Source organism: Monoraphidium neglectum (genome assembly GCF_000611645.1).
Source record: "Monoraphidium neglectum strain SAG 48.87 unplaced genomic scaffold scaffold00502, whole genome shotgun sequence".
Taxonomy (NCBI): domain Eukaryota; kingdom Viridiplantae; phylum Chlorophyta; class Chlorophyceae; order Sphaeropleales; family Selenastraceae; genus Monoraphidium; species Monoraphidium neglectum.
In genome coordinates this window covers 1-23580 of record NW_014013126.1, presented here as the reverse complement: position 1 = coordinate 23580, position 23580 = coordinate 1, and the positions used below count along the sequence as shown (strand labels likewise).

Sequence of the window (23580 nt, the reverse complement as noted above, 5' to 3'; positions counted from 1 at the left end):
GCGCGCACGCGCGCACGCGCGAACACGCGCACACGCGCACACGCGCACACGCGCACACGCGCACACGCGCACACGCGCACACGCGCACACGCGCACACGTGCACACGCGCACACGCGCACACGCGCACACGCGCACACACGCACACACGCGCACACGCACACGCACGCGCACACGCACACGCACGCACACACACACACACACAAAAAACATACATGCACATGCACATGCGCACACTGCCACCTTCCTGAGGTGTTTGAGATGAATCAGGGTTCACAGGCTCACCCAGGGCAGGCATCATGAGGGCGAAGCAGCTTCCCACCAGCGCGTACAGGCTGGTCCCCTGTAGCCTGTCCAGCATCTGGCAGCCATAGGGGCGGCACTTGACCTGCAGCATCAGCGCCACAAAGATCACGCAGTGGCCCGCCAGGACCTGGGCGGGGGCGCCGTACCGCGTGGTGACGGTGATGGCCAGGGAGAGCAGCAGCTTCTCCAGGAGCAGCACAGACTCCCAGAAGTAGTAGCCGTGGCGGTACGAGTCGTAGAAGAAGCCGTACATCAAGTCAGTCTGGCAGGGGCGTTAATGGGGGGTGGGGGGTTGGGGGTGGCGGTGATCGTTTGGCAGGCAATCACGTCTGTGAGGGGCTTTCTGTATCAGCCAGACCAGTTGGGCGGCAGTGTGGCAGCCTGCTCGGGGGTGGCAGGCAAAGCTCTCGATCTGCCACCTTTCTGCTGCTTGGCAGGCGCGCCTCCCATCACACAACCATTGCGCGTTGGATTCATTGAACACCCATGGCAGTGCACGGACCCCACTCCCCTGACGCAGCGGCGTCAGCGGCTCTCTGCCCCTCCCACTCCCGCACCTTGACTTCCCCCAGGCGTTCCCTGTTCATCCAGAGCACCAGAACCATGACTAGGGGGAATCCCGCGCAGAACGCCACCACCCACATGATGCCCATCACCAGCAGGACCCTCATGGGCCCCTCAAAGCACATCTGGCTGGTGTCGTAGTTCCAGTAAGTGCCGACGGCTTTGAGGGCGGCAAGTGCATCTCCTCCCGGCGATGTGGCGTTGCGGGGCGGGAGGTAGGCCGGGCTGACCGCGCTGTGGTTGTCAACGGTGGTGCATGCCGCAAGGATCGTGACGACGGCGTCTGACACCTGAGGCAGGAAGGCAGGAGGATGTGTGTCGCGCGTGACATCATCACAACAATCAATACAAGGAAGTGGACAACGGATTGCGAATATCACAAGTACTCTTAGCCAGGCGCAATCGCTGGTGAGTGCCATGAAAGTGGGATGACGCACAACACATACTTGACAAGGCTCTGCAAGTATGGAGCGCGCTGAGCTGTGGGCTTGGCAAGAGGGGCGCCCACCTGGGGGTAGAGGAAGAAGGCCACCATGATGCACGTCATCAGCACCCGCGGGCGGTAGTAATCCCACGTCACCCGGTCATGCTCGTGACCCAGCAGCCCTTGGTGGCGCTGCCACAGCGCGGTGACGGCGGCGATGGCAATCCAGCCGAGCAAGCCAACCAGGCAGGCGGCGGCTATGGTCACAGCATGGGCCAAGGGAGATGAGGGAGTGGGTAATGAATTCATTTTGCAAATCCTCTGCAGTGCAAGCCCCCAAGCAGATCAAGCTGCAAATCATCAGCCAGTATGGAGGGACAGGCCTGGCAAACAGACGTGGTATAACAAAAACCCCTTAAGTTTGCAGTAATTGGTTGCAGCTTTATTGCGACGTCAACCCTGTCAAACAATCTCACCTGGCATGAGCAGCAGGATGATGGACCTGGTGATGGAGGGGTGCAGACCCACCCCCGCCAGGCTGCACTCGAGTGACACCCAGGTTGAAAAGGCCTGGGTCTGATCCAAGAAGCCCAACACCTGGAGGGAAGGGTTACACATGGGCGGGAGAGGATATTTGTGATTGTGATTGTGAGCAGGTGGCTGTTGGCAAGCGGGCGGGTCAGTGGCTGTTTGTGCGCCCAATGAGTGTGATATCTGGCCAAACAGCTTGAGCAGCAGCAGTAGGACGATTAGCAGGGCTTTACGAGTATTTTGAGCCAAGCTGATTTGTTTGGGAGCTGCTGCTTGGGTGGCATTGAACTTGCCATCCTAAAGACACCTGGCATGCAAACATTCCAAGCAGGATCCCACAAGCCTGTCGCACCTTGTCCAATCCGTCAGGCCAGTCCATTCGAATACCCCTGAGCAGTCCCAGCATCTGCAGGTGCGTGAACAGCAGCTTGAACACGTTGGACAGCCAGGAGCGCTCGGCCCCCCCAACGCCAGCAGCGGCCTCGACGTCGGCGACCCCCTTGCAGGGGCCCGTGGTGGGCGCGCCTGTGGCTTGGCTGGTGTTGACGCAATCCGCGCCCATCACGACGTTGCCTTTGTTGGCATCCAAAGGGTCTGCAAAACTGTTGTGGCTGCGGAGCTTGGGGGCGCGGTCAAAGACCGACTTGACGGCGTTGACCGGCGCCGCGATGGCGGACTGCCTGAGGGTCGTGCCAAGCAGTGTCTTGGCGCTGCTCCGCTGTGCAGCTGCCGGCTGCGCGTATTTGTCGGCCGTCAACGCCACGACGCCGCCAGCGGAGCCGCCGCACGTCTTAGCCGCCGCTGATGGTTTTGCCGGCGCCGACGCCAGCGCTGGCTGACCATGCGACGACAGCGGCATGCCGCGCGTCTCCTCAACGACCGCTGCAGGTGTTTTTGCCCAACCGCCGCCGCTGCTGGGGTTGGCAGCGCCGCCATTGGCAACTCTCAAGCTGGCTGCTGGCCCACCTGAAGCGCCAAATGGTCGTGCGGCACCGTCTGTTGTGGCCAAACCGGCAGTTGCTTCCAAGCTCCGATTGGGATCCTCAAGTGGCGGGCCATGAAGCTGCCTAGCAGTTAGCCAGGCTTTTGCAAGCGCAGCTCCTGGGGTCGCGCTGTTGGAGCCATCCAAGGTGGTAAAGGTGAGCTCCCCGGCAGAAGCGCCCTTGTTCAAGTTTGCCGTGTGCCGTTTCGCGCAAGGATTCTGAGACGTCTGCTTTTGGCGGTAGGAGATCTGCGTTGATGGCAGCAGCAAATTGAATTTGCAAGGGTGCAAGTACATTTCAGATGTGACTTCAGGGCCGAAAGCATGCCAAAGCAGGCTACTCTGTCCACCAGAAGGAAGCAGGGCTGCACCACCCGTCACAACCAGTAAATGCGGTGTGCACAACCGATCCACCCTTTCAATTCTTGGCCGACAAGGTGAGTGACCCCCCAAATTCCCTTGCGTGTGACGCCCCTCACCGACCTGATTGAGATGGAGGGTGACTTGGATGATTATAAGGATGGCCATCCACGACAGCGCCAGGAAGTACCTGCGGTGCGTCCACAGGAAGGGTGAGTGCATGAGGGAGCAAATGCATGCATTACGGGTCCATGAACACGAGGGCAGGTGTGTGTGGGTGTGGAGGGCGGGGATTGGCCTGAGAGCCTGCGGTTCAAGTTGAATTGCGCAGCCGTGCGGATGGCCGAAGCGCAGTGCTGCGGGCCCCACACTGTACGCTCCGCACTAGTTTCAGTGGTGGCACAACCCTCAGCCAAGGTGCGCGCAGCGCCCTTTAGCTGGACGCCGAAGCTTACAAAAACCCATTGGTAGATGAATTGCCGCATTTCTTGCAGGACCGGCCGCGCCGCCCAAAGCCCTCCACGCACTCGCCACACAGCATGCCCTGCAGGTAGGGTGAGAAAAGCTAGGAGTGTGTGGTTTTCACACCTGGAGGGATCGCAAGCGCGTTGATTCACATGCAAAGCAAGGTGCCCAGAGGATAGCAGAGTTTGTCCGGGGGTGGTGGGGAGGTCGTACACATATGACTTTGCAAAGAAATGCACTGAAGCGGGTGATGGCAGCATGAGCGTCTGCATCAGCATCAGCATCAGCAGCAGCGGCAGTAGCAGTAGCAGCAGCAGGACCAATAACAGCAGCGCCGAACGCGGCAGCAGCAAAGGCAACGAAGTGGGTGATGGCGGCATGAGCGTCTGCAGCAGCCGCAGCAGCAGCCGCCGCAGCAGCAGCCGCAGCAGCAGCAGCAGCAGCAGCAGCAGCAGCAGCAGCAGCAGCAGCAGCAGCAGCAGCAGCAGCAGCAGCAGCAGCAGCAGCAGCAGCAGCAGCAGCAGTGGCACGCTTGAGCCGCAAGCTGGCGCGGCTCCCTCAAGCCGGCAGCGCTGCAAACCGCGCACACCTTGTGGCCGTCAGCGCACTGCATGCCGACATACTCTAAGTAACTTTCTTCCAGCGCTGTCACTGTCAGCCCGGCCCGCTCCACAGCCCACGCTTGCATGCCCATGCGCTGCGAGGTGCACGCGGCCGCTGAAAGGCAGCGGTGCATTATGGGGCTGCGGGGGTGGCTCTGCCAGAAGCCGTTGTTGGGGATCTTCGCCACGCCAGTGCTGTTGGCGGTTTGAGAATGACGAGGGGTGGACCAGGCAACGGTGTGGTAAGGAGGAATGCAGATGGGGCAAGAAGCCAGGTCTCGCACACACGCGGGCGCTGGTTCCTTAAGGTGTGCTGAGGAGGGTGAGGACTCCGGCACGGGGATGCTGGGTTTGGGCCAAACAGGAGCTCAGGGGGGTGCAACAGCAAGCCAGCCCAGTCGCTCTCACGCGTACGCGTGCACCTGTCCAGCACTCACCAGTTGGCGTGGTCTGCGTTGGCGCACAGAATGCAGCCGCCTGCCGCGTTCGGGTCAAGGCTGACACTGCCCTGCCTGCAGGCCTGGCACGGCGCCAGCAAGCTGGCGGCCACGGCGCTCTCGACGTCAATGCTGCCGCTGCCGTCGCCGCTGGTGACAGAACTCTGGGTGGCGGTGGTGTTGGACTCCCCTGCCTGGCAGACCCGCAGGTTCAGGTTGAGCAGGGCCGGGGCGAGCCGATGGTGCTGCAAGACAAACGGCGAGAAGCGGAGCTGGTAGGAGCCAGGGGGTGCAATCACCTGCGCACGGAGACAGGCAGGAAGACAGGAGAAGTAGTTTTTTTGAGGGTTGGCAGCAGGTTGGGCCTGCTGTGACTACGCCAACAGCAGTTGTTGCTGTCTGGCGTTGTGGACAACTATCTGCGCCCACCTGCATAACAGGGAACTTGGCGACCCCATCGCGCGCGACAGATATGTTTCCGTTTGACATGATTTCGCTGCGCCACGTGTTGTTGACGTACACATGGCCCTGCAGGTGGGGTGATGGCGGTGCTGGGGCGCATTTGAATACTGTCGGCAAGGTTGGGGGACTGGGTGATGTGGTCAAGGGGGCGGTCAAGAGCCTCAAGGCTCCATGCTTGAATTCGCGGACTAGGATGCTGCAGTGTCGCACGCACAACAGCCAGTCATGACAGCGTTGCTGCATGGCCCAAAGCAATTGTGCACCCCATAACAAGAGAGCTGGGCGTTCCAATTCGTGTACAGGCGGACAGACTGTCAAGTCTCCACCTGCAGAACCAGGCCGGAGTCGAAGCCCGACTTGATCCTGTTCCCCTGCCAGTCTGCCACGACCACCTCCACCCGGAACACACCGCCCGGCGGCACCGTCAGCGCCGCCGACACCGCACCAGCCCCGCCCCCGCCGGGTGCATCAGGGCGCGCCTGACCACAGCCCCGCACGCCTCGCGGCCGTGCGCCCCCGGACGTCGCCGGCGTCGGCTCTGCGCAGCCGACGGCGAGGCGCGCCACGATGCTGGCAACATCGCCCATGTCATTGTCTGATGCGTTGTTGCCAAACGGCAGCCCAAGAGATCTCAGCTGCCCGCTGCTGTTTTGGGCCTTGTCCATGCACGCTTTCAGGGCGATCAAGCCGGCAAACGCAGCAACATATGCAGCGGGGGGCCCCGCCGTAGCGGAGCAGGTCGTGAGTGCCAGGCTGGCGTTGGTGACGAGGAGGCCGCCTCCGATTCCGTCCCGTGCCGAGTTGCGGGTGATGACGTTGCCGCCGCCCAGGACGAGGCAGGCCGGGGCCGCAGCGCCGCGATCGCCGGCACGGGCGGGAACAGTGGTGTTGCATAAGTCTGTGCGGACGATGATGCCACCTTGAAGGGAGGATATTGGAAGGTGGTTGCCGGGGACAGAGTGAGGCAGGACTGCCGGTGAAACCTCACATCTACCAAGTGGGCAGTAGCGTCATAGAGGAGCGGCTTTACTGGGCTGGTCTCAGCCGGTGCATTGGCCCAAGCTCAGCGTGAGCAAGCCCGGCCCAGGCGAGCCCAGCAATTACGAAGTGCAGCGCGGCCCCCCGGCCAACGCGTCGCTCCAGCTCACCACCGTTGGGACCGACGTTATCAGTTATGTCGCAGCCCCGCACCACCACAGGGCCGTCGCTCGAGACGTACAGTGCGCCGCCGCCTTGGTACTGCAGGTCGTCACCGGTGACGTTAGCGGGGTCGATGGCCCTCGCTGACATCACTCTTGCCGGCGCATCGAGCGGCGCCGCGGCAGTAACATCGCCGCTGACGTGTGCTGGCGGGGCTTGTCCGTTGCCAGTCGGGGTAGAGGCTGGGACGGGGGGCGTGGCGAGCTGCAGCAGCAGCCGCGCGCGTGCGCGCCGCGGGGCCGCTTTTCGGTTGGGGCTTGGTATGGCACCAGAAACGAGCGCAGCGTTGTGGTGGAAGGTGCACTTATTGACCCATACTGTGCCCTTCGCACGTAATATTGCGGCGCCACCGCCGTAGGCACGGGCGACATTGACAACAAACGTGTTGCTTTCAAGCCTCACATCGCCACATGCGTGGCAGCAGAACCCGCCGCCTGCAGACTGGCTGCCCGTCGCGCCATTCCCTTCAAACCTCACGCCGGTTGCGGTAAGGTTCAGCCCCGCGCCGCCAGCGAGGAGGCCGCCGCCGCCAATCACACCGCCAGTGTTGTTTGCCAACAAGCCGCCAGCAACCAGCATTGCCCCGTTGCCGAGGAAGCAGCTCGCGCCTCCGCCGCCGACCGCAGCAGCGTTGCCCACCAGCTGCGCCCCAGCTAGCACTAGCATTGAGGCGCTGCCTGACATGGCGAGGGCGCCCCCGTCGCCGCTTGTGGCAACGTTGCCCTCAAAATGGCTGGCGGCTGCCTGCGAGGCTGCCGCAAGCACTGCGCGGTGCGGGAAGACTTGGCCCCAGAGCACCATTGGCCATCCATCCGGAGTGTTCCTCGTACTGCCACCTACGACTGCGTCCTTGGCACCTTGCTTGAAAGCTGCTGTGAGAAGCTGTGCGGCAGCTGGCGTAGACACCCTGAGGGCTCCGTTGTCCACGGCCCAGCTGATTGCGCCACCACGGCCGGCGCTGTTGCGTGCAAAGGTAGACTGGTGCGAGGTGGTTTTGGCGTGCAAGCAGGGGGACAAAGAGCTTATGTTTTGGAAGCAGCTGTGCCTCGTCCGCGTTGACTCGCAACATGTGTTAGTGCAACGCGTTCAATATGTATTGTCAAAGCCTTCGTGCCAGCACGCAGCCTGCCCACGCGCCACGGTGTGCAGTCTGAGGGGGCTTCGCTGCGCTCACCTGGACGATGATGACTTGTAGGAACCTGCCCCGCAGCTGCACGGCTCCGCCCTCTGTCCCCGTTGCGACCGTGCCGCCAGGTCCGCGGCTCCCTCCCACCCAGTTTTCATCAAGTTTGCAGGTTGACAACTGGAGCTCGCTGTACCCTGGCGCTCCCTCTGCGTGTGAGCAAGCAAACAGCGCGCCGCCGCCCCAAGCCGCGCGGTTCTGGCTACCGCGCACCCCCGACAGGAAGGCTCCGCCAAACAGCCCAAAATGCACGTAGACGCCTCCCCCAAAGCCAATCCGCTGCTTCGCACTCGAGTCGATGCATGTGGGGCGTTCTGTCCTCATCCATATTAACCAGAGAGCTGGCAAGTCTCTGCCTGGCTCACCCAGGGCCACGTTGCCTGCGTAAGAGAGTTCGGCGGGGATGTCAGCGTGGTGAGGTTGCCAACGGCAGCTAGCCTCTTGGTGCAGTGTATGCCAACGGCGCGGCTGGTTCGGACGCTTCCCACCAGCCCAGAACCTAGCTAGGAAATAGGCAGGGGTCAAGCGCCCTGGGCATTGCAGCTCCCCCAGCTCTTTGCTTGTGTAGCTGGGGTTAGGCGAAGCGCGCTTGGCTGCGGCGGCCTGAGCCCTACGTCCCGAAACCCAATCCTCAACCTACCCGCAAGCTCGCTGTTTGTGAGGTTGAACCGGAATGTAAGCCCAGTTGATATGTACACCCCGCCGCCATCTGCAATACAAAAATTGCAGAAGGGTTGACAGGTAGGGAGGAAAGGGCATGGGAGCGAGGCGAAGCGTGCGGCACGACCTGGCACGACCTGGCACGCCAGCATTGGGCGCCTCGCTTTTATTCATGTGTGAGTTGGACCAAGGGTTGGGAGCTGAACAGGCACGGAGTTTGCACAAGCACAAGGAGACTAGCAGGCATTGTGCTGCTTCAGCATCGTCGCACTGGCTGCACGCGGATATTTGAGTCATTTGGAAGTTTGTTCCCCGGGCATTGTTCTAGCATGTGATGGCAGGCTTGCTCGTGCTCTGTGTGTCCGCTCACCCGCAGTTGCGGTGTTGTTGATGATGCGCACCCTGTCCAGCACCACATCACAAGCCGGGGGAGTGTCGAACCCCTGGCCCTCTATGCACAGCCTCCCGTCCAGGAAGATTGCTCCCCCAAACACGGCCTTGTTGTCAGCAAACGTCGTGTTCGCAACCAAGCGCAACCAGCCACCTTGAACCGTGATGGCGCCCCCAACGTCCGCAACGTTGCGGGTGAAGGAGCAACCCACCAAGTCGGCGATGACCTTCCTATACAGCAGCAACGTGCTGTTCACGCTGTTGTTCACCCACTCGCATGCATGGAAGGTGGCACGCGACATCTGGAATGATTGGCCCGAATCATCAAGTGATACCACCGCAGAGCCTTCAGTGGTGCCTAGGAAACGAGTCCTCACAGCGGACACCTCGAGTGCTCGTGAATAAATGCAGTCTCCCTGGATATCTGTTTGTGAGCATGTGTGGGTGCCAATAACGGGTGGCACTTGTGAGAGGGCGATGGACATCCGCCGGCTGACGCGGCGCGTCACGCCTGACCAATGAAGCTCTCGCGGAAAGCCACAACCCAGCCTGAAAGCTGCAAGCCAGTGACATGCAGACTGCCACCGGAGAACGCTTCCATGGATTCCAGCAATAGTTCAGCACAGGCAAGAGGGCAGCCTTTGCCGTTGTGTCAGCACATATCCCCTGCTCGTGCGACTACGCCGACCGTGCGCATGTGCGTGTGCATCTACACATACAACGTCACAGACTTGCGCACACATGCGCGTCGACGCGCACGCGCACACACACACACACACACACACACACACACACACACACACACACACACACACACACACACACACACACACACACACACATATGCCGCACGCACGCATGCGCACACACGCGTGCACAGAAACGCACGCGGGCGTGCGCATGTATTCACTTGCATGTCGTCTTGCGCAGGCCTCTGGTCACACACTCTCACCTATGAAGTCAGTGTCGGCCATGAAAAGGCGGCTCGACTCACGATCAACCAGCACGGCTGTGCCTCGATTTTTGGAGGGACCTGACATGTTGTGCTGCAGCAGGCAGTTGAAAAAGGCGACTGCCGAGCTCTCAACCACGTTCACCGATTGATCATTGTTGACAAACGAGACGCGCCGCAGCTGCACTGGCATGTACTGTGAATCCTTGTCAATACTTGTGTCCACCGTGGCTTCAACTTCAATGGGTGTGCCATCAAAATCCGAGAAAGTGATATCTTGAATGACAACGCCCGGCGACCTGGCGCCAGTGGTGCAAATGGAATGCGTGCCGCGCTCCGCGGTGTGAGCTTGCATTCTGCGTGATGCGGCCAGGGGCAAGAGCTGCTCGCAACGTCCACCTATTGGGGATAGCCCGTCAGGTATGCCCCAGGCAAGCACCGCGTAACGGCCGCCTCCGCTCTTGCCTGATGATAAACAGCAGGCTTGCGTTTGAGAATATGGATCCGTTGCCCTGCACAATTGTTGACCCGCTGGGCGCGCCCCGCGGGTTTGCCGGGCCGACGGCAGCTGGAGAGTCCAGAGGTCCGCCAGAGATGGTGACGGGCACTTCAATGACTATCTTGGGCATGGAGGTGATGATCAGCACGCCCCCGTTTGGCGCAATCTGGATTGCGTCCCCATTCTGAAGCGTAGGCGCAAGCTTGCGAAGCCGGGCGATGACGTCCTCGCTGCTGCCTGAGATCAAAAAGGTTCGCTCCGCCTTGCGCGGCCCCTGTGGGTTGTGTGCGAGAGTTGCACGGCAACTACGCGGTTGCCTGGTGATGAGCCCGGACTGTGCAGTCCACTTTGCGCGTATTTCGACACACCATACTGCAGCTCCCCCGCAGCCCTCGTCGGTGCCTTGCAGTTGATCTATCTTGCATGAGAACCTAGGCGTTGGGGCTACAAGGCCCTGCCTGCGAGGGCGCCAAGCAGCCCAAAAACCGCCCTGGAGCGCACCAGCTTTGGCGCGACGCCGCGGAAGGGCGAGCTCAAGATCAGGAAGCCTTCCGCCAAACTTGACAAAACCACCTCGGCCCTTGCGGCCTCGCTTGGCCCGAGGGTGCTCATTGCGCCCCGCAGTCGCCTGCCCTGGTCGCTTCGGAGGGCTGCCATGGGGATGGTGGAGTTTGGCAGTGAACGGGTCGACCTGAAGCTGTCGACCTCCTTTTCCATCGCCCTTGCGGCCTCGCTTGACCCGAGGGTGCTCATTGCATCCCGCAGTCGCCTGCCCTGGTCGCTTCGGAGGGCCGCCATGGGGATGGTGGAGTTTGGCAGTGAACTGGTCGACCTAAAGCGGTAGTCCTCCTCTTCAGTGCTATGTATGATCACGGCGCCAGCGCCAGCCATGTGAGCAGCCAACACCTGGACAGGGGCGGAGAGGGGACAACGGTGCGTCAAATCACAATGGACACGGTGCGACATGACACAGCGTGCTGAAGTCTGATCAACTAGGGTCTGTGTTTATGCTTCCGGTCTTTCCAAGCAAGGCGAACGCAAAGGCAGAACCAAGTGCAGGACAAGGCATCCGGAGCCCACAAACGCACCATGACTCACCTGCGACCACAGCTGGCAGCCTTCCTTAGGATCACTGATGAGAGCGGCCCATTCCAGGCCCTTGGGCTGCGGTCTGAACTTCCCGCAGACGTGGGGCTCCGCCTCCTGTGCGTTGCATCAGGGGTTGGGTGCCAGCTGCTTGGCTTAGGTGGGTATTCCCCACCTGATGGAGCGGGTGTGCACAATTGCTGAACAATGGCCTGAGCGCCACTCGCAATCTAAGCACACCCCTTGCCCCAATTGCATGTGCAGTGGGCGTCAGGGTATTGCGGAGGTTTGCTGCGGTGCATGGTGCTCCAGTGCGCCAACAAGGTGCTGGCCGCGCGGCATGGCATGAGAGCAGAAGCTGAAGTGGCATATCAGCGCACCCGAATCACGCCTGTGAAGAGAATGTCGAGGTCGAGTTCCACTCCTCCTCTTGCCACTTGTACTGCCATGACCAGGCGAATCTGCCGTGTAGGGGTCGCCCACGCAGTCGAGGCAGAGGCGAGTGTGGCGCAAATGGAGCGACGGACAGCGCAGACGCCTCTACTCCTGCTGCTGCTGCCTTCATCCCACTGGCAACTCCAGCCTAGGTCGATTGATCCTTGATGCCAAGCTCCTGCTGGCGTCCGCGCTCGCACTGGCTGCCACTGCTGGCCCACCCAGGACTTGACGCCGCCCGGAGTGCGCCCACCCCAAATGGCGCATCCGCACGAGTCCGCGAGACGCTCCCAGCTAGCATGAGCGTCATCAGCAACTGGCCCAAGAACAACGCGTTGCGCCTCATGGCTAGAGCGGGGGTTGCGCTCCCTCCACAGCTTTGGGGCGGCGCGGGTGCAAAGGGATTTGGGTGAGTCGGGTCGGGACACAGGATCGGGTCGGGGTGCGCCCCGTTTGCGGTGCAATGCCAAGCAAGTGCGCTGGGTTGTTGTGTGCATGAAGCGGCTCTCGGCAACACGGCGCGTGTAGATGGCAGCATGCTCCGCATGCAGCAGCGCAGTGCAGCAACAGCAGGATGCATGGCTCCGGCTGACGCACGTAGTGCGGATGGGTGCATGGCAAGGCCGTGCACCCCGCGTAACGTCCGCCCATAGAAAGGCTTTTCTTATCTTGCCTATCTTTCCCCTGCTTCCAATGCACCTGTCATAAAGCACCCCCGCAGCCAACTCGCTCACACCCCACAAGCAAGTCACCCGAATTGCCACCGAATTGCCATCGCTTGCACGGCACGCGACAGCCACGGCGCACATGCCCTCACATGTACGATTGGATTGTCTTGTGGATTAGCTTGGATACGCCCCCTCGCACATGAGCGCGCTTGCTTCAATCTGACAGCCCTGAAGCCCGTGCAGGTCTACATGTATACCGTTTCCAGGACAAAATATAGTGTAGCTGCGGCTGTTCATCACAATGCACATAGAAGCTAAATCACTTTTGCTCATTGGGCTGCCAGGTGCAAGTGCATGAACAGCAGTCAACCGATGATAGTGCGACGCCATGTGCGGCCGTCACACTCGTCCCTTTACGCCAGTACAAACATTGTCAGGCCATTTTCTAAACCACCCAAAAGTGCAAACATGATGCAGGGGACACCTCCCAGCAGCAGGTGTCGAGTGGACAGTGTGGGTGCAGTGCGGGGCGCTGAAGACGGGGTGCAGCATAACAGCTTCCTCTGACGAGGTGCTGGTTCGAGCCCCTGTTCCAAGGCGTTGCAAGTGCCCGATGCTCTGAGTCGCAAGTCACCTGAGACCACATGACGGCCATGGAATGAATTTATGGCGCCTGAGGCAATTAGCAGGTTTGTGGACGCCTAATGCATGCGACAAACACCCGCAATTCCCTTAGGAAGAGGGAAACCTTGGGTTTTGGTTGATGCCTTCGATCTGTTCATCTTGATTTCCAATTGTGCGGCACACTTCTGAATTTCTGTCCTGATTCACACACATGTTTGGCTCAGGATTTACGCTGAAACTTGCTGAGACCGGCATCATGATATTGGTACAGAGCGTTGCCTCAGAACTACTGATGGGCTGTTTGTCCCAACGCCAGGTGAGCAACAATGCACCACTTTGCGCAAGCCCAGTCATAATATTTTGCTCAACGTGAGAGAGGGACCGGAATTCTGGTAGGCTGCCATACTGCTGCACAAGAATAGCCAGAACGGTGAGCTTGCAGCACTGCTGCCCAATGGCACCACCTCATTGCAACAGGGGAGCATCGTGCTGTGCAAAAGCCAGGGTGTGCTCCTGGCACACCACAATCTGGAGGTTCCAGCCGCAGAACAGCAACCCTTGGCGCAAGAAACAGATACTGTGTGGGGTAATGGGTGGGAACACACTGCTCCTTGTTTCGCCTTTGCCCCATATGATGTGATGGGTGCCACCTAACACATGGCCCTAGCAGGGCCTTTTCCTTGTTTGGACAACACACCAAGCAGCAGGGGCGGCCAGTGCGCTGGCCAGGAAGCCTTTCTTGCAGCAATACCCTGGTATGATCAGGTAAACAGGTGATGGGTAGCAACCTGCAGGGCAGCGCCGTCCCTCTAAGATAGTGCTGCTGTACCTCAAGGAGGTCCAGCAGCGCCATCTGAGAGCGCCTCCTGCTGACAGCACCAAGCATGCACACCTGTGTCACGTGTGCATGCTTTGATCTTGATTGATAAAGAGCACTTAAATAGCAGTATACCTCAACTACCTTGGAGTCGTAGTCGGCCGTCACCGTCTCACCGGGGATCAAAGGAACAGGTGTGCGGCAAGCAGCGGAGTGCACAAAGCGAGTGGGGTATACCAAGATGAAGATGCATCATGATTTACAATCACATTTCGTTCTCGCCGTCGTTAGTTACGTAACTCACGAGGCACACCGTGGCTGTTCGAAATTGCCACGCGATCACCCAACCGCACAGTGCGAGGGCGAGAACAATGAAGTTTTGATACTTGTTCATGTGGATAAATGGACCTAGCGCTGCGAATGACTGGCCCCTCGTGTGCTGATTTGCTGGGGTGCAGTGCGGCGTGCCCGTTGAGGTGCACCCACTGACGCACAGCGCAACTCAGGTGTGAGGGCTCGTCACAGGCGCGGCGAGTACCGATCAGCAGACGAGCATGGGATCATCTTGAGTAGTTCTGCAATTTGAAGCTCACGCCTCTGGGCAGCGAGTGGTGAGCTGTGACACATCCGCTCCCATTGCAGCAGCAGCAGCAGCAGCAGCAGCAGCAGCAGCAGCAGCAGCAGCAGCAGCAGCAGCAGCAGCAGCAGCAGCAGCAGCAGCAGGCGGCAGCCATGTTGATGATGCACAGCCTTGGTGGGGCGATAGGGCTTATGCTGGCCGGCGTGGTGCTGCTCGGCACGTAAGCAGGAGGACACTGATGCCTTGGGATGATCGGAGCACTGGTGCTGTGGGTGCAACATCCAGAAGTATGGGAGGCTACAAGCCTAGGGTGTTGCGCTGCTCCTGCAACAGCGATGCTAGCAACAGCTGCCCCACCATCCCCATTTGGGCAACTGCACACATCCTGTCAAGCAACTGCACACATCCTGCATGTCGGCACTCGTCCGCTGAACAATCCCCCTCCACACCCTTGATCTTCCTGCCACCATTGCCCACCTCACCCCTATTCTGTTTGTATGCGCGCGCTTGCAGCTGGCCAGCGGCATGGAACAAAGTGGAGCAGAAGGGCCGGACACCAGCCCACATTTTCATGGATTACGCGACCACCTATCTACTGGTCGCCGTACTCGCCGCCCTCACCCTGGGCCAGCTCGGGCCCGACGGCATCCCCCACCTCAACTTCCTCGAGCAGCTGCGGCAGCCCAACGGGCGTGTGATTGGCTTTGCCGTTGCGGGCGGCGTAACCCTGGCGGTCGGCGACATCGCCATGCAGTACGCCACGGCCCTCCTCGGCCTCAGCATCGGACCCGTGAGCGGCGGCGCTGAGCGTTGACCACGAGCTTGCCTCAATTCGCCTCCTTGCTCTACTTTGACGAGGTCGCAATGCGTCCACATCCCAATAGAGCATCACAACCTGGTGGACCTTGCGTGTGGGCTTGTGAGTAGCAGGCCTGCTTGCATGCGGCAACCCCGCTATTGTATCACCCACCATCCTGCCACTCTGCTCCACCCTGCCGTCGCAGCCGCTGCTCAACGCGACAACTGTGGTGGTGGGCGTGGTGCTGACCTACTTCCTGGACGGCGGCATCAACAACGCCCACCTGGTCTTCCCAGGAATGGCGTGCGCCATACTGGCCATTGCCCTGGGCGCAGCCGCCCACCTGTTCAGCCACCGAGGGCAGCAGCGGCAGCGGCGCGAGGGCGAGGAGCGGCAGGGCACGGGCGAAGAGGATGGCGTGGAGGCGCAGGAGTCAGCCCGGCCGCTGAGGCCTGGTGACCTGTTGCAGAAGGGGATAATCAGTGAGGCTGCCCCAGGCGGTAGCTTGGGCACCGAGGACGCGACCGTGGTCTGCAGCAGCGGTAGAGACGTTGAGCTGGCGGCGCCGGCGCCGACGGGCGGCGCGCAGCGCAGCCTGAAGCGCGAGCGGTCGATCCAGCTCGCAGGCGGCGGCAAGTGGCACCAGGGCGTTGCGGTTGCGCTGCTGGGTGAGCGCCCAAGAGCCTGCTGCCAGCGTCAGCTTGCATCTTGTGCCTGCATAGTGAAGGAGCCTGAGCAGCATGCTTCACCCCAGCAAACCAAGGGAGGGCCAGCAGCCCCCCCCCCTGTACATTGCACATGCTGTCGAACTTTGTCCACCATCCAACATGCTCATATCATGCAAATCAATCTTCGTCTGCACATCCTTTTATTTCACATCCAATCACCAAACCACCAACAGGCGGCGCTGTCTACAGCCTGTTTCTCCCCGCCTTCCAGATCGCGGCCACCGACGCCTTCCGGCTGCTGCCCCCCGACACGCCGCCCCCCAGCGTCTGGACCACCAACTTCTACTTCGCAGCCGGCTTCTTCACCGCCTCCGCCACCGCCAACATCTGCTTCTTCTACCGGCCCCCGCTGGGCGGCCGCAAGTCCAGCTTGGCGGGCTGGCTGCGAGACAACGACGGGCGCCTGCTGAGCGTGCTGTCCGGCTTGTTGGCGGCCGCCGGCGACCTGACCCAGTTTGTGGGCGGCCAGGCGGTCGGCTACGCGGCGGCGCAGCTGGTGATGGCCTACCCCGTGGTGGGCGTCATCTGGGGGCAGCTGCACTTCAGGGAGCACCGCGGGCGCGGCGGCGAGGCGGCGGCGGCACGCGCGCTGGTGGCCGGGCAGGTGGCGCTGTACTGCGCCGCGGTGGGGCTGCTGGCAGGCAGCGCCAAGCTCAGAGACACCTCAGGCGCCGGCGGCGCGCATGCGCATGGCTGAGATGACCTGCAGCTTGTCAATGACTGGGTTTTGCTGGTTGGCCCTGTACGTTCTTTGTGTAGCAGGGACTTCATTGCGCGCACATTGGTGCGCTGCCGTTGCACCATTGGCCATGGCACTGAGTGTTTGCACAAGCTTGGCGCGTTCAAGCAGCACAATTATGACACGGCACACCTGCGATGCAGCACAGCCATGCGCATGTAATGACCCTGCTGTGCTCATCACTGATGTTCCTTCGTACATTATCAAGGAGGCCCAGTCCAGGCAGGACCAAAAGCAATGCTGTCACAGCAGTACGAAAAGTTGTGCACCGCTTCTATTACACCGATTTTACTGGGCTTCTTTCGACCAGGGTCGAAAGAAGCCCAGAAGTGATTATGATAAGGGATCAGTTTGGTTGATGCGATGCTTTCTCCTACCACAAGATGGCTGATCTTATGCTCACAAGTCATGTGACCGTATATCTGGTCACAGCCAAGCCTGGTAGCCCTCAAATTAAATTTGGTCAGCGTGAACGCCATTTTGCAACCACTAACTCCGCCACACAGGTCTTGTGTGGTGTGGGCACGCAATTCCATTGCGAATACTTTTGAACTCGATTCGTCATGCAAGTGCATGTCTCATGGGGTCTCCCTCTGCGGCCTGCGAAAGGGGTGGTCTTTCACATTGGTCAACAAGACGAACGTTATGTGAAAGTGCAGTGGCGCCCAATCCAGGAGTGAAAGATGATTTTGTTTTGGGCTGCTCAGCTGCCCACCTGTGGCACGCAGGGGGGGGGGGTCCGTACAAATCCGGGACCTGAGATGCTGTTCGGCCGTGATGGCCCAAGCGTCCTCTGCGCGCCACCTTTCTGGCATCGCTGATGCTGGAGGGTAAAGATGATATCAACATTGCAGGTGACGGCCGACTACGACTCCAAGGTAGTTGAGGTATACTTTTATTGCAGGTGAAAGGTGGGAAGAATGGAAAATACTCTTGCCATACTTGCAGGAATGAGTGATCGATGCAGGGAGAAAAGTGAGAAGGAAAATGTCCAAGTCAATCATATGCAGGGTACCCTCGGTGCACGCAACCCAACGCGATCATTTCCAGCCGAGTAAAATTTTTGTGCACGCATCTAAAGTACGGCCATCGGGCTCAGCACGTTTTGCAATCTCACCCCGTGACCCCTTGTCAGCCTCCTCGCCGTTGTGCTTGCAGCGCAGCAGTCGGCTATTGCTTGTCGCCATTCGCTTGGCGATAGCATTGCCTTGTGTCTTCTTAAGACATCGTTGACGCTGTTGCACGTTGCCGGAGTGAAGCAGGGCTTTTTTCCAACTTGCTGCCCCCTGGCGCGGAGCCAACCCCAGCGTCCTCTGGAGCAGCCACTTTGGATCTAGACTTGAATCTACATTGATACATCCTTAGAAACTTCGCAGCAGCCATGAGGCGCGCCAAGGCCCTGCAGCAGCACTTGGTGCAGGTGCAGCACTGGGGTCTCCCTGCTGTTGGGTGTTCCTCGTCTCCTCTGGCGCCCGCGTCCGAATGAGTAATGCCTGCTCACCCATTCTGCATGCGCAGGCTGGCCACCGCCTCTCCAGCCGGCAGCCTTTCGCTGTGATCTCGACGCGGATGGCCTCTGACGTCCCCATGTCCAAGTTCGAGCCGGACGAGTCGCTCAATGAGCGCTATGCTGCTATGGAGAAGCGCCTTGCCGTGAGTGCTTCCGTGTCCGAGTCACCCTTCGCTTCCGGGGCTTGCTGTTGTTGTCAGCGGGCCCTTCGAAGCTTGTTTCGCCCAGGCCAGGACACCTGGGTAGACGCGCGACCTCTTAATAATTCACCACATACTCCATACCAACGCGCAGATTGTCCGCAAGCGCCTCAACAAGCCGCTCACCCTTGCAGAGAAGGTGGGCGACGGACTGCTTGATGCGGTTGCCCCGGCGCCTGGCATGTGGCGCTTGGGGATGCGCAGCAGACGGCTGACCCTGTGACAGTGGCCACCAACATGCCGTGTTGTCGTTGACAGCATGCTTGTAGCCGCTCCAACCACATCCGCCTTGGGTTGGCTCGGGGCACGCCAACGCAACCGGTTTTGCACGATGACAACAACCACGTGGCCGGCCACGGCATCCCGTTCTGCAGGTCGTGTATGGCCACCTGGACGACCCTGAGTCGCAGGACATAGAGCGCGGCGTCAGCTACCTCAAGCTGCGGCCTGGTGAGGAGCTCACCACTTGGCTGCCTGCGTTGCGACGCAATGATTGCCTGCAGCTTGGCCGTGCTGGCGGAGTGCCCCCGGCTGCAAAGTTCAAGTGTAGACCCCAGCCGCCGGTGCCAGCCTCCGTCACCGGCCCCCCTGCTTTCCCCGCCATCCCGCAGACCGCGTGGCTATGCAGGACGCCACCGCCCAGATGGCGATGCTTCAATTCATCAGCTCAGGGCTGCCCAAGACCATGGTGCCCTCCACCATTCACTGCGACCACCTCATTGAGGGCACCACCTCGCCGCAGGCCGACAGGTGCGGTGCGGGCGCGGACGCAAGTGCGGGCGCGGCGCGGCGGGAGGCAGGGCGCTTGGCGCAGGCAGCGGAAACCCTAGGGCAGCTGGCGAACAATGCTGGGCACGAGGTTGGACTGGCCGGGGACTGGAGTGGCGCAGCTGCCTCAATGCGACGGCAGCCAGGTTCCCAGAGTGCGACGCTTCTGCCGCAGCCGACAGCTCGGTCAAGCCCCACTTGACACGCTGTGCGCCTGCCCACCCCTTCGCCCGCGCCCCTCACCGCCCCGTCTCCCCAGGGAGAACAGCTTTGGTGCCGACGCGGACCTGAAGCTGGCGCGCAGCGCCAACAAGGAGGTCTACAACTTCCTCGCGTCTGCCGGCGCCAAGTACGGCGTGGGCTTCTGGGGCCCCGGTAGCGGCATCATCCACCAGATCGTGCTGGAGAACTACGCGTTTCCGGGCGGCATGATGATCGGGACTGACAGGTGGGCGCGCCCCAAGTTGGGGGTTTGGAGAGGAGACGTGGTGTGTGCTGCGGCAGCGCTGGGCAGTAGGGGGGCCCTGGGTGATGGTGCGGTCCTGTGGTGGCGGATTACGTGCAGTCGTGTTGAGGGCCGCTGGTGGCTGGGACGCGTGGGGGGTTGCCGCGCAGGAGACGGGGCTGCGGCGCTAGTGGCGGGGGTAAGGCAATTTGGGCACTCGTCAGGGACCCCATGAGTTTGTTAGAGCCCAGGGCATGGGTGAAGACTTGCTTCTGGTTTCTCGCGATAGCTGGTGTGAGAGTGCTGGCCTGAGCGTGCTTTTGGGCTGGTTTTGGACAGATGTCACGGCCCCAGCTCGCCTCCATCGTCTCAAGCCACAAGCGGAGGCGCGTCGAGGCTGTGGGCACCGATGAGAGAGTGTCGCGCCTCCAGAAAACACTCGTGCCTGCTCAGTCCCTCGCTTGCGGTGCGGTGCTGTGTGTCTCGCACCGCAGCACTATGACGCCGCCTGCTGACCCCGCGATGCGATCCGCGTAACCCGTGCTCCTCCTACGCAGCCACACGCCCAACGCGGGCGGCCTGGGCATGTGCGCTGTGGGTGTGGGCGGTGCTGACGCGGTGGACGTCATGGCGGGGCTGCCCTGGGAGCTCAAGGCACCCAAGGTGGGTGGCTGGGCTAATGGGGGTGCATGTATGTGGGTGTGGGTGTGTACGCGGGTGTGTGTATATGTGATTGTGTGTGCGTGCAAAGTAAAGGGGAGGGGCAGGTGCAGCAGGGGCGGCGGAGGCGGTGGCCTGAGCTGCGGCTGGTGAGTGGGGACGGCTTTGGGGTGTCGTGAGGCGGCAGGCTCACGCACCCGACGCGGCTGGCACATGTGGCCGGCGGCTGGCCGGAGCGGTTGGGGCCAGGGGCGTGTTGTAGGCACTGGTGAAAGGCCATGTCGTGGTCGCGAGGTGGTGGGTCAGCAGGGGCGGCACGGGATGGACAGCGGGACCCAGCCTCATGCTCCTGACGCCCCTGCACCAGAATGCTGGCCAAACACTGGCATGCAGACGGCCTGCCTCACTGCAAGCGGCACGCCTGCACCCCTTGCACGCGCCCGTCCCCGCGCACCCCTGTCGCGCGCTGTCGCACGCATGCGGTCGGCATGGCACGCCCGTCCAAGCGCGCCCCTCCCCTCTCCTCCACCGCCAGGTCATCGGTGTGAAGTTGACCGGGAAGCTGTCCAAGTGGACGTCCCCCAAGGACGTCATCCTCAAGGTGGCAGGCATACTGACGGTCAAGGTGAGGGGCCACGCGATTTGACTGTGGGTGAGGGGCCTCGCGGTTTGACCAGGGGTGAGCGGCCTCGCAATTTGACCGGGGCTGTTTAGGAGGCAGCTGTGCAAATTCTTAGGGGATTCCTGCGCCCCAAGGGCTTTCGGGGGCTGGCGTCCCTCGTCCACCAGCCAGACGCTGGGAAGCCAGCTCCCCTGTCAAGCGAGCCGCCGGGCCATTGCGGCTGGTCCACCCCTGGCCAGCATCGCCGCGTGTGCCCTGCCGCCCTGCCGGCGCCTTATGCTTGTCCAGCGAGCTGAGCGAGCGAACCAACCCACGCGATTCTGGCCAGGGCGGCACCGGTGCGATCGTGGAGTACTTTGGTGACGGCGTCGACAACCTGTCCTGCACCGGCATGGCCACCATCTGCAACATGGGGGCCGAGATCGGCGCCACCACCTCCATGTTCCCCTACAACAAGCGCATGAGGGACTACCTCACGGCCACGGGGCGCGAGGGCATCGCCGCCCTCGCCGACGGCTTTGCGTGAGTCCCTCCATGTGCATGTGCCTCGCTCTGCCTCGTTTGCACGCGCCTTGCCTCGCTTCCCGCCTCCCAGCCGTGCAAGCTGTGTTGGTTTCCAGGAACGGCAATACACCCCCCCCACACACGCACACACGCACAGTGGCATTGTGTTTTCACGCTGTTGTGATCAAACAGTCCATCACATGCAATGTCTTCTACTAAATGAACTTTCCCTCCGTGCCCACCCTTGCAGTGCCAACCTCAAGGCGGACGAGGGGGCGCAGTACGACCAGCTGATTGAGATCGACCTCACCACCCTGGAGCCCCACATCAACGGGCCCTTCACGCCCGATCTGGCGCACCCGCTGTCGCAGTTTGCAGAGGCGCTGCGCAAGAACGGCTGGTGAGGCGGCGGGTGCCTGGGGGCGCGCTCGGGCCTGGTGCTCGCGCTCCTGTCGCATCGTGTTGCTGCCGCTGCCTGACCCTCGTTGCTCGCGCGGCAGGGGTTGCCGTCTTTGCCAGGATGAGTCAGCAGACTTGATCAGTCGCTTTGGTGACAGCTCCAATGCTGTCGTGTGCCCAGGCGCCCGGAGCTCTGCACCCTGACCAGCCCGGGTCGATCCTAACCACCAACGGGCTCAATCAAGACGATGTGTTCACTCATTATATCCGCACCAGGCCCACCGAGCTCAAGGCGGGCCTCATTGGCAGCTGCACCAACAGCTCCTACGAGGACATGCAGCGCGCAGCCAGCGTGGCGCGCCAGGCCCTCGCAGCAGGCATCAAGTCCAAGGTGGGACGCCCTGCTCGCCTGGGGCCCGCGACGGCCGCCCCTCTTCACAGAGGGGGCCCGGGCCGCCTAGGACGACGTAGGCATCGCCACCTGCATAAGTGGGATCAATTCCTGGCCGCCCCTCCTGCCGCCTACCCAGTGCCGTCAACCCTGTTGGCCCGCCACGCCCTCCCCCAAATTTCGCCCCAGGTGCCGTTCTCCATCAGCCCCGGCAGTGAGCAGATCCGCGCCACCATCAGCCGCGACGGTATCATGGAGGTGTTTGAGAAGGTCGGCGGCACCGTCATGGCCAACGCCTGCGGCCCCTGCATCGGCCAGTGGAAGCGCACGGACGTGCCCAAGGTGCGGCTGAGATCCGGCAACAGCGGCACGACATTCGGTAGTCCCAATGTCTTGTCTTGCCCTCACCGTTGTGTCGGTGTCGATGTCATGCGGCGCGGGGTGGGGCGGCGACGCCCTCGCCTGCAAGCAGCTTGTTGTGTGGCCGACCTGCCAGCTTTTCACGCGCACTGCGTGGCCCCCAGCATCGCCTAATATCTGCATACTCTCCCCTCCGCCGCCGTCTCCCCCCATGCAGGGCGAGCCCAACAGCATCATCACGTCGTTCAACCGCAACTTTGCGGCGCGCAACGACGGCAACCCCGCCACACACGCCTTCGTGGCCTCACCAGAGATCGTCACGGCCTTCGCCATCGCGGGTGCGCCGCGAGCCCCGCTATGCCCTTCCGCGCCCCTCCTACGCCGCCACCCCGCCCTCGTCCTGCTTTCGCCTCTATGATCGTCGAGCTGTTGATTTCTCTCCCTTGCAGACGCGCCTGCGCACGACCCGTGTCCCGTGCCCCCACAGGTGCCTACGTCAGCCGCACCCCTTGTGCCGTGCCCCTCCAAACAACTAATTCTCCTCCATCCCCCCGCCCAAAAACAACAGGTGACCTGACGTTCAACCCCGAGACCGACGCCCTGGTGGGGGCTGACGGCAAGGAGGTCAAGCTGGACAGCCCCTACGGCGACGAGCTGCCCCAGAAGGGCTTTGACGCCGGGGCCGACACCTACCAGGCGCCCCCCGAGCCCTCCACACGCTCCTCCGTCAAGGTGAGAGTGAGAGAGAGGGGTGAGGCAGCCCTGGGGCGCAGCAGCAGGGCCTGGGCTGGGTGCTGAAAAGCGCCAGAGCAGCGCAGTACCTGAGGCAGGCGTGGCTACCAGCACGAGCTGGCCCAGGCGAACGGGCGCGCAGCCATTGCATACACAAGCACACGCACGGATGCCCATGCCCATGCGAGACGCGCCGCCCTGCTCTCGACACAAGACGCTCGGACGTACACGCACCCCACCACCGAACCTTATACACACATGATGGCACTGTTCCTTCAAACCGCACCTGCGCACTCAACTCCGACTTGACTCCCCCTTGCCCCCCTGAACAGGTTGACGTGGACCCGGCCAGCAGCCGGCTGCAGCTGCTGGAGCCCTTCAAGCCCTGGGACGGCAAGGACATCGAGGGCGCGGCGGTGCTCATCAAGGTCAAGGGCAAGTGCACCACGGACCACATCTCCATGGCGGGGCCCTGGCTCAAGTACCGCGGCCACCTGG

At 61.6% G+C, this 23580-nt stretch overlaps 3 protein-coding genes across 3 annotated transcripts in view; 2 read left to right on the top strand and 1 right to left on the bottom strand.

Moving 5' to 3' along the window:
• Window positions 1-2682, bottom strand: part of MNEG_3835 (hypothetical protein) — a gene marked incomplete at both ends in the record, with an annotated part of 3676 nt that extends 994 nt beyond the window's left edge. The window contains 5 exons of the mRNA XM_014047690.1: window positions 284-566; window positions 862-1158; window positions 1377-1549; window positions 1769-1889; window positions 2176-2682. Of these exons, the coding sequence (XP_013903144.1) occupies window positions 284-566; window positions 862-1158; window positions 1377-1549; window positions 1769-1889; window positions 2176-2682 (1381 nt within the window). The remainder of the gene's footprint in view (window positions 1-283; window positions 567-861; window positions 1159-1376; window positions 1550-1768; window positions 1890-2175) is intronic.
• Window positions 2683-13120: 10438 nt separating this feature from the next.
• MNEG_3834 (Ureide permease 1) lies at window positions 13121-16449 on the top strand (the record flags this gene model as incomplete). The annotated part of the gene is made up of 5 exons (XM_014047689.1): window positions 13121-13144; window positions 14288-14445; window positions 14739-15015; window positions 15230-15692; window positions 15926-16449. The coding sequence occupies 5 exons, from the start codon at window positions 13121-13123 to the stop codon at window positions 16447-16449; spliced, it is 1446 nt and encodes a 481-aa protein (XP_013903143.1).
• A 1423-nt stretch (window positions 16450-17872) lies between these two features.
• MNEG_3833 (aconitase 2) lies at window positions 17873-23563 on the top strand (the record flags this gene model as incomplete). The annotated part of the gene is made up of 15 exons (XM_014047688.1): window positions 17873-17911; window positions 18010-18144; window positions 18296-18340; window positions 18576-18651; window positions 18813-18951; window positions 19229-19417; window positions 19972-20077; window positions 20610-20699; window positions 21025-21218; window positions 21451-21600; window positions 21876-21990; window positions 22180-22332; window positions 22568-22688; window positions 22919-23082; window positions 23415-23563. Coding segments are annotated over 15 exons (1865 nt in total), but the record flags the coding sequence as incomplete, so codon positions are not given.
• Window positions 23564-23580: the final 17 nt, after the last annotated feature.